Source organism: Rhinichthys klamathensis, unplaced genomic scaffold (assembly GCF_029890125.1).
Source record: "Rhinichthys klamathensis goyatoka isolate OS25496 unplaced genomic scaffold, OSU_Roscu_1.1 h1tg000067l_1, whole genome shotgun sequence".
Taxonomy (NCBI): Eukaryota; Metazoa; Chordata; class Actinopteri; order Cypriniformes; family Leuciscidae; genus Rhinichthys; species Rhinichthys klamathensis.
The window spans coordinates 1,121,481-1,133,345 of record NW_026606610.1 but is presented as its reverse complement, the minus strand read 5'-3'; the positions used below and the strand labels follow the sequence as shown (position 1 = coordinate 1,133,345).

Below are 11,865 nucleotides of genomic sequence, written 5' to 3'. Positions count from 1 at the left end.
ATAATATAATATAATATAACAATGTTTTAGTATCCTTGTAACACATTTTACATGTACTTACTATAATAGTAACCCAAACCCTAAGCCTTTAGTAAGCTGTTAATTAATATTACTGTATTGGTGTAATAATAGTGTAAAAATGACTCCTTAAAATAAAGTGTGACATAATATAATAAGATTGTTTAATGAATTCCACTGAGAAAATAAAAAATCCAAATCTGAATATACATAAATCTGAATATACAGGTTTGGATCTCTCATGACAATGGACCACTAACTATCCTGCGTTTCAGACTTTTATTTTGAAAAGAAAAAGCCGCCATAGTTCATTGCGGGAGTGGGTTTCTTGCAGTTCGTCGTGTCCGCCGCTGGATGCCGCTGTAACAGGCAGATTCCGCTTCTAGAAGGTGGATGACGCATGCGTGGAAAGACTGCCACTGGGCAAGGACATAAGGAGAGTGACATTTGTTTGCGTTAAAAACAGATTCATATTCTTTCTAAATCACACAGGAATTTGTGTCAATCAGATTTGGATACACTCTCGCATCTCTGCACAGTGAGCTGACGCTCTACATCATTTCATCTGATTCTTTGAGGACAGGTATGCATTTAATATTTACAAGCAGGACAGCTAACTGACTGACTGGCATGTGAAGACTAACAGAATAACTATTATCTGTCCAACTCAGACAGGAATCCTATGATCCTTGATCACTTTCAGCTGAAACACTACCCTATTTATTGTCGTTCAGTTTGTTTACCTCGTTTTGAAAGAGTTTATATTATACTAGTCAGATTGTCAGCTCAGGGGTTGAATGTGTTGATTTGTGAAGTGTGACCCAAGCGTGATGTGCATGTGTCAGGCTGCGTCTGATCACTGTCAATACCTGCCCAACTGGAAATATAGCATATTTAGGTAATACATATCGTGGATACAAGGCGTAGTTTAATATAAACAGATAATTGAGCAATAAGCTTCTTCAACAATTTTATATGATTATTTCTTAATAAAGGTCTTGAGAATGCCTTCAGAGGGCATTTTTGGGCGTCCAGAAATGCAGCATGGCCATCATACATTACTGTGCAAAAGTCTTAGGCACGTTTGTATTTTCACCCCCCAAAAATGGTTTTAAGCCAGTTATTTATATGATATATATAATATAACTGGCTTAAAACAATTTTTATGGTGAACATACTAATGTGCCTAAGTCTTCTGCACAGTACTGTAGTTGTCTGCTGCATATTTAGACGCTCTAAAATGCTGTTTAGGTTGGCAGTTGACTAGGTTTTGAGATACTGACGTTGTATGTGTTAAGCTTTTGCACCTTTTCTGTCTCACACTTGCTGCTGCCACTCACTCTAACTTAGTTAGCTGCTTTCTCAGACAGCATTCATCGAAGAATCCTGAAAAAATGTATCATGGTTTCCACAAAAAATAAACTGCACAACTTATTTTCAACATTGATAATAATAAGAAATGCTTCCTGAGCACTAAATCAGCATATCAAAATGATTTCTGAAGGATCATGTGACTGAAGACTGGAGTAATGATGCTGAAAATTCAGCTTTGCCATCACAAGGAATACATTCAATTTTAAATTGTAGTAATATTTCACAATATTACAATTTTACTGAATTTTTGATCAAAAACATGCAGCCTTGGTGAGCATAAAATATATTTTTCAAGAACATTAATACATTTTACAGACCCCAAACTTTTGAATGATAGTGTAACTCAAATAATAGAGCATTACCCATGAGTTAGATTCCTGGGAAACTCACAAACTGATCAAATGTAGACTTCAATGCATTGTACCGATAAGTTGCTTTGGTTAAACATATCTACCACATGCATATATGTAAATGTATATAACTGAATGTCTTGTAAGTGTGATTTAAATGTCTTTCCTCCCCTGCCCTAGCAAGGTTTTGAAGGACTGAAGTTGCACTGTGAATGAGTGAGTAACCAGAGGCAGCGGTGGATGGGAGAGTTCGCGTTTCCTCCTCTTTGAGTAGCGGAATGATGTCATCTTTCTGAGACTCCATCGAGGTTGCCTCAGCACCCTGACTTGAATGGCTGTGTGCAGAGGGGGTGTCTCTCTTTGGGTGGGGTGTGTCAGGAACCATGGTGGCAGGCAACCAATGAAGAAACAGTGCTGGAATTTATGTCAGGTACACAAATTAATATTTGAAAAACTTCTGTCCATCAAATCAAAGTAATGTGGTGCAACTCACCCAAAATGCAATGATATTTCTGAATTAATAATTCATGCCGTAGTATTTGTAAAACGTTTTTTTTAAACCACAAAAATGAATTTAAATACATTTTTGAAAATAAAATGTAAGACGCTGATGCTCAAAATATTAAGCAGCACAACCGTTTTCGAAATTGATAATAATAAATGTTTCTTAAACAAATCAGCATATTAGAATGATTTTGGAAGAATCGCGTGACACTGAAGACTGCAGTAATGATGCTGAAAATTCAGCTTTGCCATCACAGGAATACATTACATTTTAAAATATTTAAAATAAGGGGTTACTGTTCTTTTTTCAATAGAATAAATCGCTTTGTGGGAGACTATGAGCTTTGTAACTTAGTAAATCATATACATGCACAAATAGATACATTGCACACTAAAGTAAATGGAAAACATTAAAAACCATCTTATGATGTTCTTTTAATTGTTGTTTAATTGTTAATAATTGTTTAATTACATTTTTTAATTGTAATATTATTTCACAGTATTGCTATTTTTAATGTGTTTTTGATCAAATAAATGTGTTATTACTTTTTATTTGATGGTTACACCACATGACATTTTTCATTACCGGTACATTGAAACTTTATTCTTAAATGCTATACAAATTTTCAAAACCATATGAAATAAACATGAATACAAAAAGTGCATTTCTAAAAACTTGGAACAAAACTATATTTAAAAAAACAAAAATCCTTTGGATACCCATATTGATCATTGACCCATGTGTGAATATCTTTGCAATGTCTGGTTTTCTCTATTTTTCTGAATTTGCAGACAACCGAGTTTCACTTGAATGACAACTGCAGGAGCCTGAGCAGTGCATCATGGGCCTTGGCTCCTCCAAACAGTCTACGTTACCGTTCTATTAAACAGCCATCCCTGTCCCATCCCTTCCACCACGCATGCCAGCCAAACCAAGCGGCCAACCTAGAGGAGGAGGAATGGGAAGAGGCTGTCAGCTTGCGCGTTCTGCTCAAACCCTGTGAGACCGATGAGCAGCACACTTTGGTGGAAGTGCCCTTTTTTGGGCCGGCCAAACTAAGCGAGCTCCTTGCCTTGGGACCCAACAGACCCTTTGACTTACTTTTTCCTTTAACCACTGTCGATGGGAGCAGAGAGGATGATATTAGCATTACCCGAAAGGTAGGGACAGACACGGAGAGAGGTTCCTTCAGGAGTCTGTTTGAGACCGAGGGATGCCCTGCGCCATTTATGTTGGGATCTCGCTTCTTTTGCTTTCACTGCCCCGGGATGAAGTCTGTCTCTGAGATTGGGGACAAATCAGGAAAGGGACAGGACGAGCAGAGCTTCTTTCCAGCCCTCCGTGTCACACATTGCAGCCATGCTGAGACTGAGAGAGTGGACAACAGCTCTAGCCAGGGAGACATGGAGAATGAGGAGAAACTGGCCCTGATGTATGAAAAGCTGAGGGTGGAGGTAAGATGAGTTTAAGGGGAATGAGATGGACCACTTGTAGAAAAATGAATGGGAGAAATGATAATGCTCAATATGGAGGCCCACACAATATTTGGATTATCCTGAAAAATATAGTTTTTTTATTGATTTTAAATATGCAATATAAGCTTGACTCATAGTTAAGGCTCCACATTGTGTTTCAGCTGCCCAGTTTCTTTGTGAAAAATCATGACTACAGCATGTACTCTGAAGATGTTGAGTTCATCAATGGTCTTCTGAACACAAAGACAAGGTAAAGAGTTCCTAGATGCATGTTATTCTTGATTTTAGGCCTCATAGTCACTTATAATTGCTGTCACTTAACCCCTGTGACTTCATCAAACTCTGTTGTTTGCATACTGCTAATACACGGGCAGGGCTCGACATAAGCAATGGCCCGATGGCCCGGGGCCAGTAAAAGTGTATGTCGGGCTAGTTGATTGGCCAGTCACTTGCCCGCGCGGGCCAGTAACTGGCCATCAGCAAAACAAACAGCAAACGTCATACACAGTGGCGCGAAGAGTGTCAATGTTTCTTCAGGTTATTTATAACGTGTTAAAATGTCAAAGAACTACGAGGCTAATACGAGAAAGAGTACCGAAACCCTGTATTAAACGGGACTGAATTTTGAAAGACCGCGCTGTATCGATAAGCTCGGACGTTATCGGTTCTGCTGTCGGTACTGGAGAAATACACGTAGGCTATCATTTATTATTGCTATAAAGACGTTTTTTTTTTTTTTTTTACCATCTCGCTGAGTCGCCAGCCATTTCTATAATAAAATTAAACCATTTGTCTGTGATGCATTTTTGCTATTCGCGCAGTCCAGAAGAGAGAGAGATCTCACGCGGTGCCACAACACGCACAACACCTGACGGAGGACAGAACTAAACATTCAAGTTATGGTTACACTTTAGATCTGTGATATTAGTATGATTTTATTTTAGATTTCGGCTTCCAAAGATTATAGAATATATTTGAGGTAAAACCATTAAAAACTGCATTCTGTCTAGCGCAACTTCCTTCCCTTCGCAGCAGTACGCTGTCCTTAAAACTCAAACTTTAAGACAGAATCAGCACGATCGGTGATTGTTGTAAAATGCAGTCTCGTCTGTTGCTAAATTGCGGGACGCGTTTAATAATAAAAAGAGCTATTAAAAGCACAAAAATCTGCGCAAGAGATGCGGTTCCCAATGCAGCGCGCGCTCCGAAACATACCATAACGAGACAAGCAAATTATACTTTGGGCTTCATGTGCGGGTCTAAACGATCAAATGTACACAAAAATGTGTCAAAATGACTGGCTTGGAGATTCACTTAAACAGTTTATGTCTAAAATGGACGCAGTTATGGAAATGGTTGGGAGAAAATATGGTGCATCAGTAGACTATTAGATCTGCACTCGTTCTTAAAGGGGAAGCAGTCTAATAAACATGCTGACGATCACGCCATTACTGAGAATCCAACAACAAAAGGCACAAAGAAAATCACTCGCAGCTCTCTTGAATGAATAACTTTAGCTTTAATAAGTAAGATGAGGAGACTGAGAAAAAAAGAGAGAGGGAGATGAGGAGAAAGCAGGTATTGACAAATTTACTGCACACTGACATTTGGTTATTTTTGCATGTGTCCAGGGGCTCTCTCTTAATTCCTGAACTCCCTTCGCTGTTTTGATTAATCCTAATGTATACAATAAATACAGTTTATTTCTTTCAGGGCCAGTCAAAATATAGAAGGGGCCAGCAAAACTCTGATCTACTGGCCCCGGGGGCCAGTGGGGATTTTTTTTTTATGTTGAGCCCTGCACGGGTGTGGTAATGTAAACTGTAATGAACTTGTGTTAACAGCTTATAGATCTACAAGACTTGATTGCCATCACAATAAAAAAAATCATGAGATCACGATAATAATCATGGCTAATCTAGAATTAATCTAAAAAAGTTTTACAAGCAACACTATCAATTTTTGTTCCCTTATATTTTTTTGTCAAGTTTTGTTCTCAACATTTTTCAAATATTTTTTTCTTTTATGTTTGAAGCTCATCAGAAAAGTTTGCAAGCATTTTTGTTGCATGTTTTGATTGCCTCAAGATTTGTTTAAAAAAAATTATTTGCGAAAAGTTATTGCAAGCACATGAAAAAAAGTTTGCAAGCAAAGCCTAATTTAAAACAATTTATTTGTTCTCAACTTTTTTCATGTTTGAAAGTGTTTTGTTTGCAAAACATTTACAAGCACATCAAAAAAAGCTTTTCAAGCAAAGATTATACATTTTTGTTCCGTCGAGATGTTTTCAAAACCCTTTTCTTTTATGTTGGATAACGTTTTGTTTGCAAGCAGCACATCAAAATACTTTAAGCAAAAGTTTTTGAAATACAAAAGAAAAGCATTTTGCAAGCAAAACGTTCTAAAGTCCCGTTGTAGTCAATAATTTTATCACTTAAAATTCTTAATGCCTTAAAATAGCTTAAATGTAACTACACCCTTGTTTCATTTAGTATACACGGTTCTATGAATATGCAAATTAGCCCCGCCTCCACTCACTCACGCCAGCTCAGAGATCCACTCGGTAACGATCACGCGTTGACGTGATTGGTTACAAGGTAGTTTGAGACGTCAGAAACACCAGCGAACTGCGTTTTTGAGACTGTCTTTGGTTCACTGCGGTTTAAAGGAGAAAATACTCCGCAATAGTGTCGACTCATGAATTTGTTCATGGTTTGTCTTAAAGCACATTAAAAACACCACATAAACAACATAAAAAAAATTAGATTTTCACCACAGGGTGACTTTAATACTAAACAAATTGGTGTTGTTGTTTGCTAACTGCAAAATAAATTGACTGGTTTTGGCTTGTTACCAGTGCACTGGTACATTTGAAATACCATTGCTGATTAGTATATGCCTCTATTTCTATATCTGAAGGGGTCGTATGGCGTACCAGCTGACTCTGACGGTTTGGCGGTTGATGTGTCTGTGTTACTATGCGGAGGCTCAGCTGGAAGTCCTGAAGCTGACCAAGCATCCAGAAGATGGCTCAATCAAAGCTCGCTGGAGAATCAAAGGCCTGCCCTTCCACTCCATTCTGGTGTTCTTCTACAAGAAAGACAAGAACCATCTCTACAGGTGAGTCATGCTGTGATAGCCTGTCAAAGCCATGCCCTGTGCTCCTGTTTGTCTAACTTTATTTTATTTTTATTTTCAGAACATATGATGCATTCTCCACCTTTTATGTTGGCTCTGATGGACGAATACACCGCCATAAAGTTGAAAAGGTGTGGTTTGCTTGTAACGCCATATTTTCAGAATATCCATATTTTCCATATTCAGAATCAAGTAGGACCTTTTGATTAACTTCTGTGGGAATGAGACTTTTGTACAAGTCGCACTGAGACATTTCAAATGATACCAAACATGAATAGTGTTGTATGATAATTGTTCACATAAAACCATATAGATTTTTGGGTGAATTTCAGAATTTCAGCATGTGGAGAGAAGAGATGGGGGCAAAGGGAATGAAATGTAAATTAAGACAATACTGAGGTGATTGCGTCTCGGGTGGGGATGCTACTTTTGCAAGAAAGAGTTCAAATGTTAATTTCCAGAAACGTCCTTTGTTTTCTCTGGGAGTAGTCGTTCCTCTGTCCAGGCGGCTCGGCATCTTCCAGTTTTTCCAGTCTAGTAAGCACCTATCTATTGTGTTCACCATGAACCAATGTCAGTTCGAATGTGCTTACCAGCCTGAGAGAACTTTTCCGGAAAGTTTGCTTTGACAAGCTGTTTCAAACTCCTGGAAAAACTTCACATGAACTTCGTTTTGGCCTGATTTTGTTCTAAATGACATTACACCAGTTCGTTCTTCAATTTCAAGCTCACTTTCATATGCCTTCACTTTAGAGTGCAACGCCTACATCTCATCTTCCAATCAACAACCGATGCATAGAACCAAGTCCCCGCCCCACGTTTTTTCCTTTTTCGATAATCCATTATACTCGGCTGTATGTCACAATATGAAAAACAATCTGTTGCTACTTCTGTTTTATCATGACTTTAAACACAATTCATGTTATGATTCCAGAGGTTTCAAGAACTATATGTTTGGTAACACTTTATTTCTATAGTCGACTTATCGAAATATTTAGACATTCTACTTGCTACAAGTAACTTTACAACTACAACATGTCAACTAGCAGTCATGTCATTAGAGTATTAGTAGACTGTCTGCTTTATATCGGTTAACACCTTATTTTGATAATCCCCCAACTGACATTCTACTGACTTTAAAGGGATACTCCACTTTTTTTGGAAATAGGCTCATTTTACAACTCCCCCAGAGTTAAACTGTTGAGTTGTACCGTTTTTGAATCCATTCAGCCGATCTCCGGTTCTGGCGGTACCAGTTTTAGCATAGCTTAGCATACATCATTGAAGTGGACAAGACCATTAGCATTTCTAAAAACAAAAATGACCAAAGAGTTTCGATATTTTTCCTATTTAAAACTTGACTCTTCTGTAGTTACATCGTGCACAAAGACCGACGGAAAATGTAAAGTTGCGATTTTCTAGGCTGATATGGCTAGGAACTATACTCTCATTCCTGCGTAATAATCAAGAAACTTTACTGCCGTACATGGCCGTAGCCAGCTATGAGGTCACCGAGGTCCGGACCTCGGTCATTTTTTTTACATTCAAAAATAAAATGTCAAGCTCTCTGAATGATTAATTAGCAGTGTTTAAACCACCTCATATGAGTGTTTGCAATTCATGTTGCTGCGAGAAGCTGGCGCAGTGAACTGAACGGGGCTTGAGAGCGCGTTGTGAACGCGGGTGCAGCCTCCGTGTTGCCAGATCCACCTAATAGAAAGGTGGCAGTAGTCACCTGTTTTTCTGATTTAATGTGACACTTTAGGAAGTTATTAATGTGGGAAGGTTTAGTGATATATTAACCTTATTTCCAAAACACAAGCTTTGAACTTATTTCGGATTATTATTATTATTTTGTTTTGCTTGTTTTTCGTAGCAATATCTGGCAACATTTAACTGTCGGCATTAATACATTTAAAAAAAAAGAAGCTTATAGACAAACTGTAATTGCATAAAGCTACCACATTCGGTAAGACAAACGCAATGACAATCGATTATCTGTAAGAAATGTATAACACTATCAAAAACAATAGCATAAAACAGATCTGTATGTTAGCCTACAGAATGAAATTTGCCAAATAACTTACTGGCCAGCTGGAAGACGGCTCATGCTGTTTAGTTAACCTTTCACAAAGCCATCATAAAAACATTAATTAAAGCAGTGTTTCTCAACTAGCAATCTATTCAGTCAGCATATTTGTGTTTGATCTGTGTGAATTTCGTCCGAATTTGACGAGTGATTAAAAGATGGCTAATTCGTAACAGTTCGTACGACCTCACTCGTACGAATTAGTACGATTTTTGCTAAAACGTACATATTTGACGAGTTGCCCAATTCGTATGAATTCGTACGAATGACCCTGACCCCGCCCCTAAACCTACCCATCACGTGGGTTTAGACAAATCGTACAAATTCGTACGAATGAGGTCGTACGAATTCGTACGAATTAGCCATCTTTTAATCACTCGTCAAATTCGGACGAATTGGTCATGAGATTGCGTTGAACTTGCTAGACCTACTTTTTCTTTGCACAAAACTCTCCAGAAAGTGCCATTTTGGTTTATTTTTCACAAAAAAAATCCCGGGGGGGCAAACCCTCGGACCCCCCTAGTGAGAGACTACCCCACACATAATTAAATCCAAATTTAACCCCTGTATATATATATATATATATATATGCCAAATTCCATAAAAAAAAGGGTCACAGCTTAATGTCCATTGGGAAATGTGGTTCCAATGGCCAAACCATTATTATAGCAAAATTCTTTACACAACACCCCGGACCTCACTAATTTTCAAACCCTGGTTACGGCCTTGCTGCCGTACCATGAGTGCAGCAGGCGTAATGATATGACGCAGCGCCTGAAAATAGTTCCGTTGTGTTGACGGAAGGTAGCCTATTTTCAGGCGCTGCGTCATGGGGGAGCTAACTCTGGGGGAGTTGTAAAATGAGCCTATTTCCAAAAAAAGTGGAGTATCCCTTTAAGTAACCTTGTAAGTACATGTTCAATTATTCTAATAACCCGAACCCTAACCCAGGGGTGTCCAATCCTGCTCCTGGCCCACTATTCTGCAGAGCTTAGCTCCAATCAAACACACCTGAACCAGCTATTCAGTGTCTTACTAGGCAGACTAGAAACTTCCAGGCAGGTGTGTTAAGGCAAGTTGGAGCCCTCCAGGAGCAGGATTGGATGCCCTGCCCTAACCGAAGTGAAGGGAATTTGTCCTCTGCATTTAACCCATCCAATTTAGTGCACACATATTAGGAGCAGTGAGTAGTGTGGACACATACACACCTGGAGCAGTGGGCAGCCATTCACAGTGGCGCCCGGGGAGCAAGTCCGACACTCTAACCATTAGGCCACAACTGCCCCAAAAGAAGTTTACTGGGGCCCTCTGATTGAGAAACACTGCTTTATTGTGCCGCGTCTGGTAAACCTTAACATTAAACTTGCTGTTTATCTATGTTGGCAGGTTATGGAGGCTCGTCCCCCCTTGCTTCCCAAAGTGACCTCAGTGCTGGCCGGGGCTCTGGTGGCCCTAGGCATTCAGGAACACCGGCCCGCCCTTAACCTGCTCCCACTCCTGCTGTCTTCCCTCCGACAGGCCCGGGCATGAGGTGCAGAGCCAGACGTGTGGATGTGTATGCTCAGAAGAACTTATGTTTGGTCACACCATTAAAAAGACTGAAAAAGATGCAGTGCTGTATTGTGTGGGTTGAGTGAATGAGATGGTGGTAACTGGGTTTTTTTGGGGGGGAGGGGGAGTGGGGAAATATTTGCAGGAACAAGAACAAACAAAAGTTAAAACTGTTCTCACTTGAAACAATCTTCTGTGTGCGCTCTTTCCATTATTTGAATATCACCAAACTGGAATCAGTTACCTCAACACTCTGGTTTGTATTGCAACAGGTTTCAGAGCCTAGCTTATATATGTACTCCACTATAAGGCAGGATGACCCACTAGCGTATCATTTGAGCCATCACTAATTAGGAGGTTAAAACGCACAACTAGGTTTTGATGACCCATTACATTTCTGTAGAGGTAAATTCAAGGTCATTGTAAACAAGTCTGCTGAGACTGACGCTGTAAAACTTTATGACTTTTAAGTACAGTGGGTTGATGAAGTTCTTCTCAGTGACAGTAATAAATCAGCAGAGGTGGTGGACTAATAGGAATTGTGCACGGTTAGTCTTGATCGGCGTACATTGTGGTAATTAATTATATATTTTTTATTATATTTATATATTCATTGGCGTTTTCATCAGTTGCATTGATTTAAATGTTGTAGAGACTGGTACCTGCTTGCAGCTGTTTCATTTAGTAGCGAAAACCAATGAAAGACGTCAGGGTTGCTGCCTTTTTCATGACCTTTGAGGGAAAGTGATGCCAAACTGGAATGACTGAATTGAGGGTAGAGTTTAGTTGTTCTGGACTTGTTAGTGTTTGCTCATCGTTTTCAATGCACAATGCAAGTTATTAAGTTCCCTGCAAAATAACATTGCCAAATCTGCACTGGTCTTACTTAAAAAGTCATGCCGTCCATGTAAATTGAAGCACTCTTAAGTCCACAGTTGATGCTTTCAAATTCTTTTTCATTCAAATATGTTCAGGAGTGTATTTCCATAGGCAAAACTCTATCATTAATGCATAACCCATACATTAAGGATAAGAGGTTTGCAGATGCTAAATTTGTCTCCAGGTTAATTGGTCGGTTCAATTCAGTAGTCCATTTTTTTTTCCCATTGGTTCAATATTTGACTTTCAGTGCATTTGGTGTGATGACACATGCTGTCCACCCACATAAATTACCATGTGTTTTAACAAATGTTTTCAATTGCTTTGACATCCTGTGGTAAAGACATAAACCAAACATTTTAATCAACTTCCTGTATCACAAAGTAGTCGGAACACATCTTTCTCAAGTGCTTGCGCTTTTAAATGGACAATAAAGCATTAAACATTGTCACTGTAATCTGCAATTCCGTTTCAAAGGTTGAAACA

General features: G+C 39.0%; 1 protein-coding gene across 2 annotated transcripts; it reads left to right on the top strand.

Moving 5' to 3' along the window:
- The first annotated feature begins 472 nt into the window (after positions 1 to 472).
- cunh6orf136 (chromosome unknown C6orf136 homolog) lies at positions 473 to 10,558 on the top strand. 2 transcript variants are annotated; one of them, XM_056250119.1, is made up of 7 exons: positions 473 to 601; positions 1,927 to 2,172; positions 3,039 to 3,701; positions 3,884 to 3,972; positions 6,642 to 6,842; positions 6,922 to 6,991; positions 10,336 to 10,558. In XM_056250119.1, the coding sequence occupies exons 2-7, from the start codon at positions 2,074 to 2,076 to the stop codon at positions 10,477 to 10,479; spliced, it is 1,266 nt and encodes a 421-aa protein (XP_056106094.1). In that variant the 5' UTR covers positions 473 to 601; positions 1,927 to 2,073; the 3' UTR covers positions 10,480 to 10,558. The 2 variants fall into 2 exon arrangements, with proteins under 2 accessions (XP_056106094.1, XP_056106093.1); XM_056250118.1 differs by having other exon boundaries at positions 1,923 to 2,172.
- The last annotated feature ends 1,307 nt before the right edge of the window (positions 10,559 to 11,865 follow it).

What these genes read in the sequence shown, in the direction of transcription:
- cunh6orf136 (XM_056250119.1), top strand. Translation starts at nt 2,074, where the DNA reads ATGGCTGTGTGCAGAGGGGGTGTCTCTCTTTGGGTGGGGTGTGTCAGG. An exon ending in AGTGCTGGAATTTATGTCAG is followed by an intron (nt 2,173 to 3,038) that starts GTACACAAATTA and finishes CTGAATTTGCAG; the next exon opens with ACAACCGAGTTTCACTTGAA. An exon ending in ATGAAAAGCTGAGGGTGGAG is followed by an intron (nt 3,702 to 3,883) that starts GTAAGATGAGTT and finishes ATTGTGTTTCAG; the next exon opens with CTGCCCAGTTTCTTTGTGAA.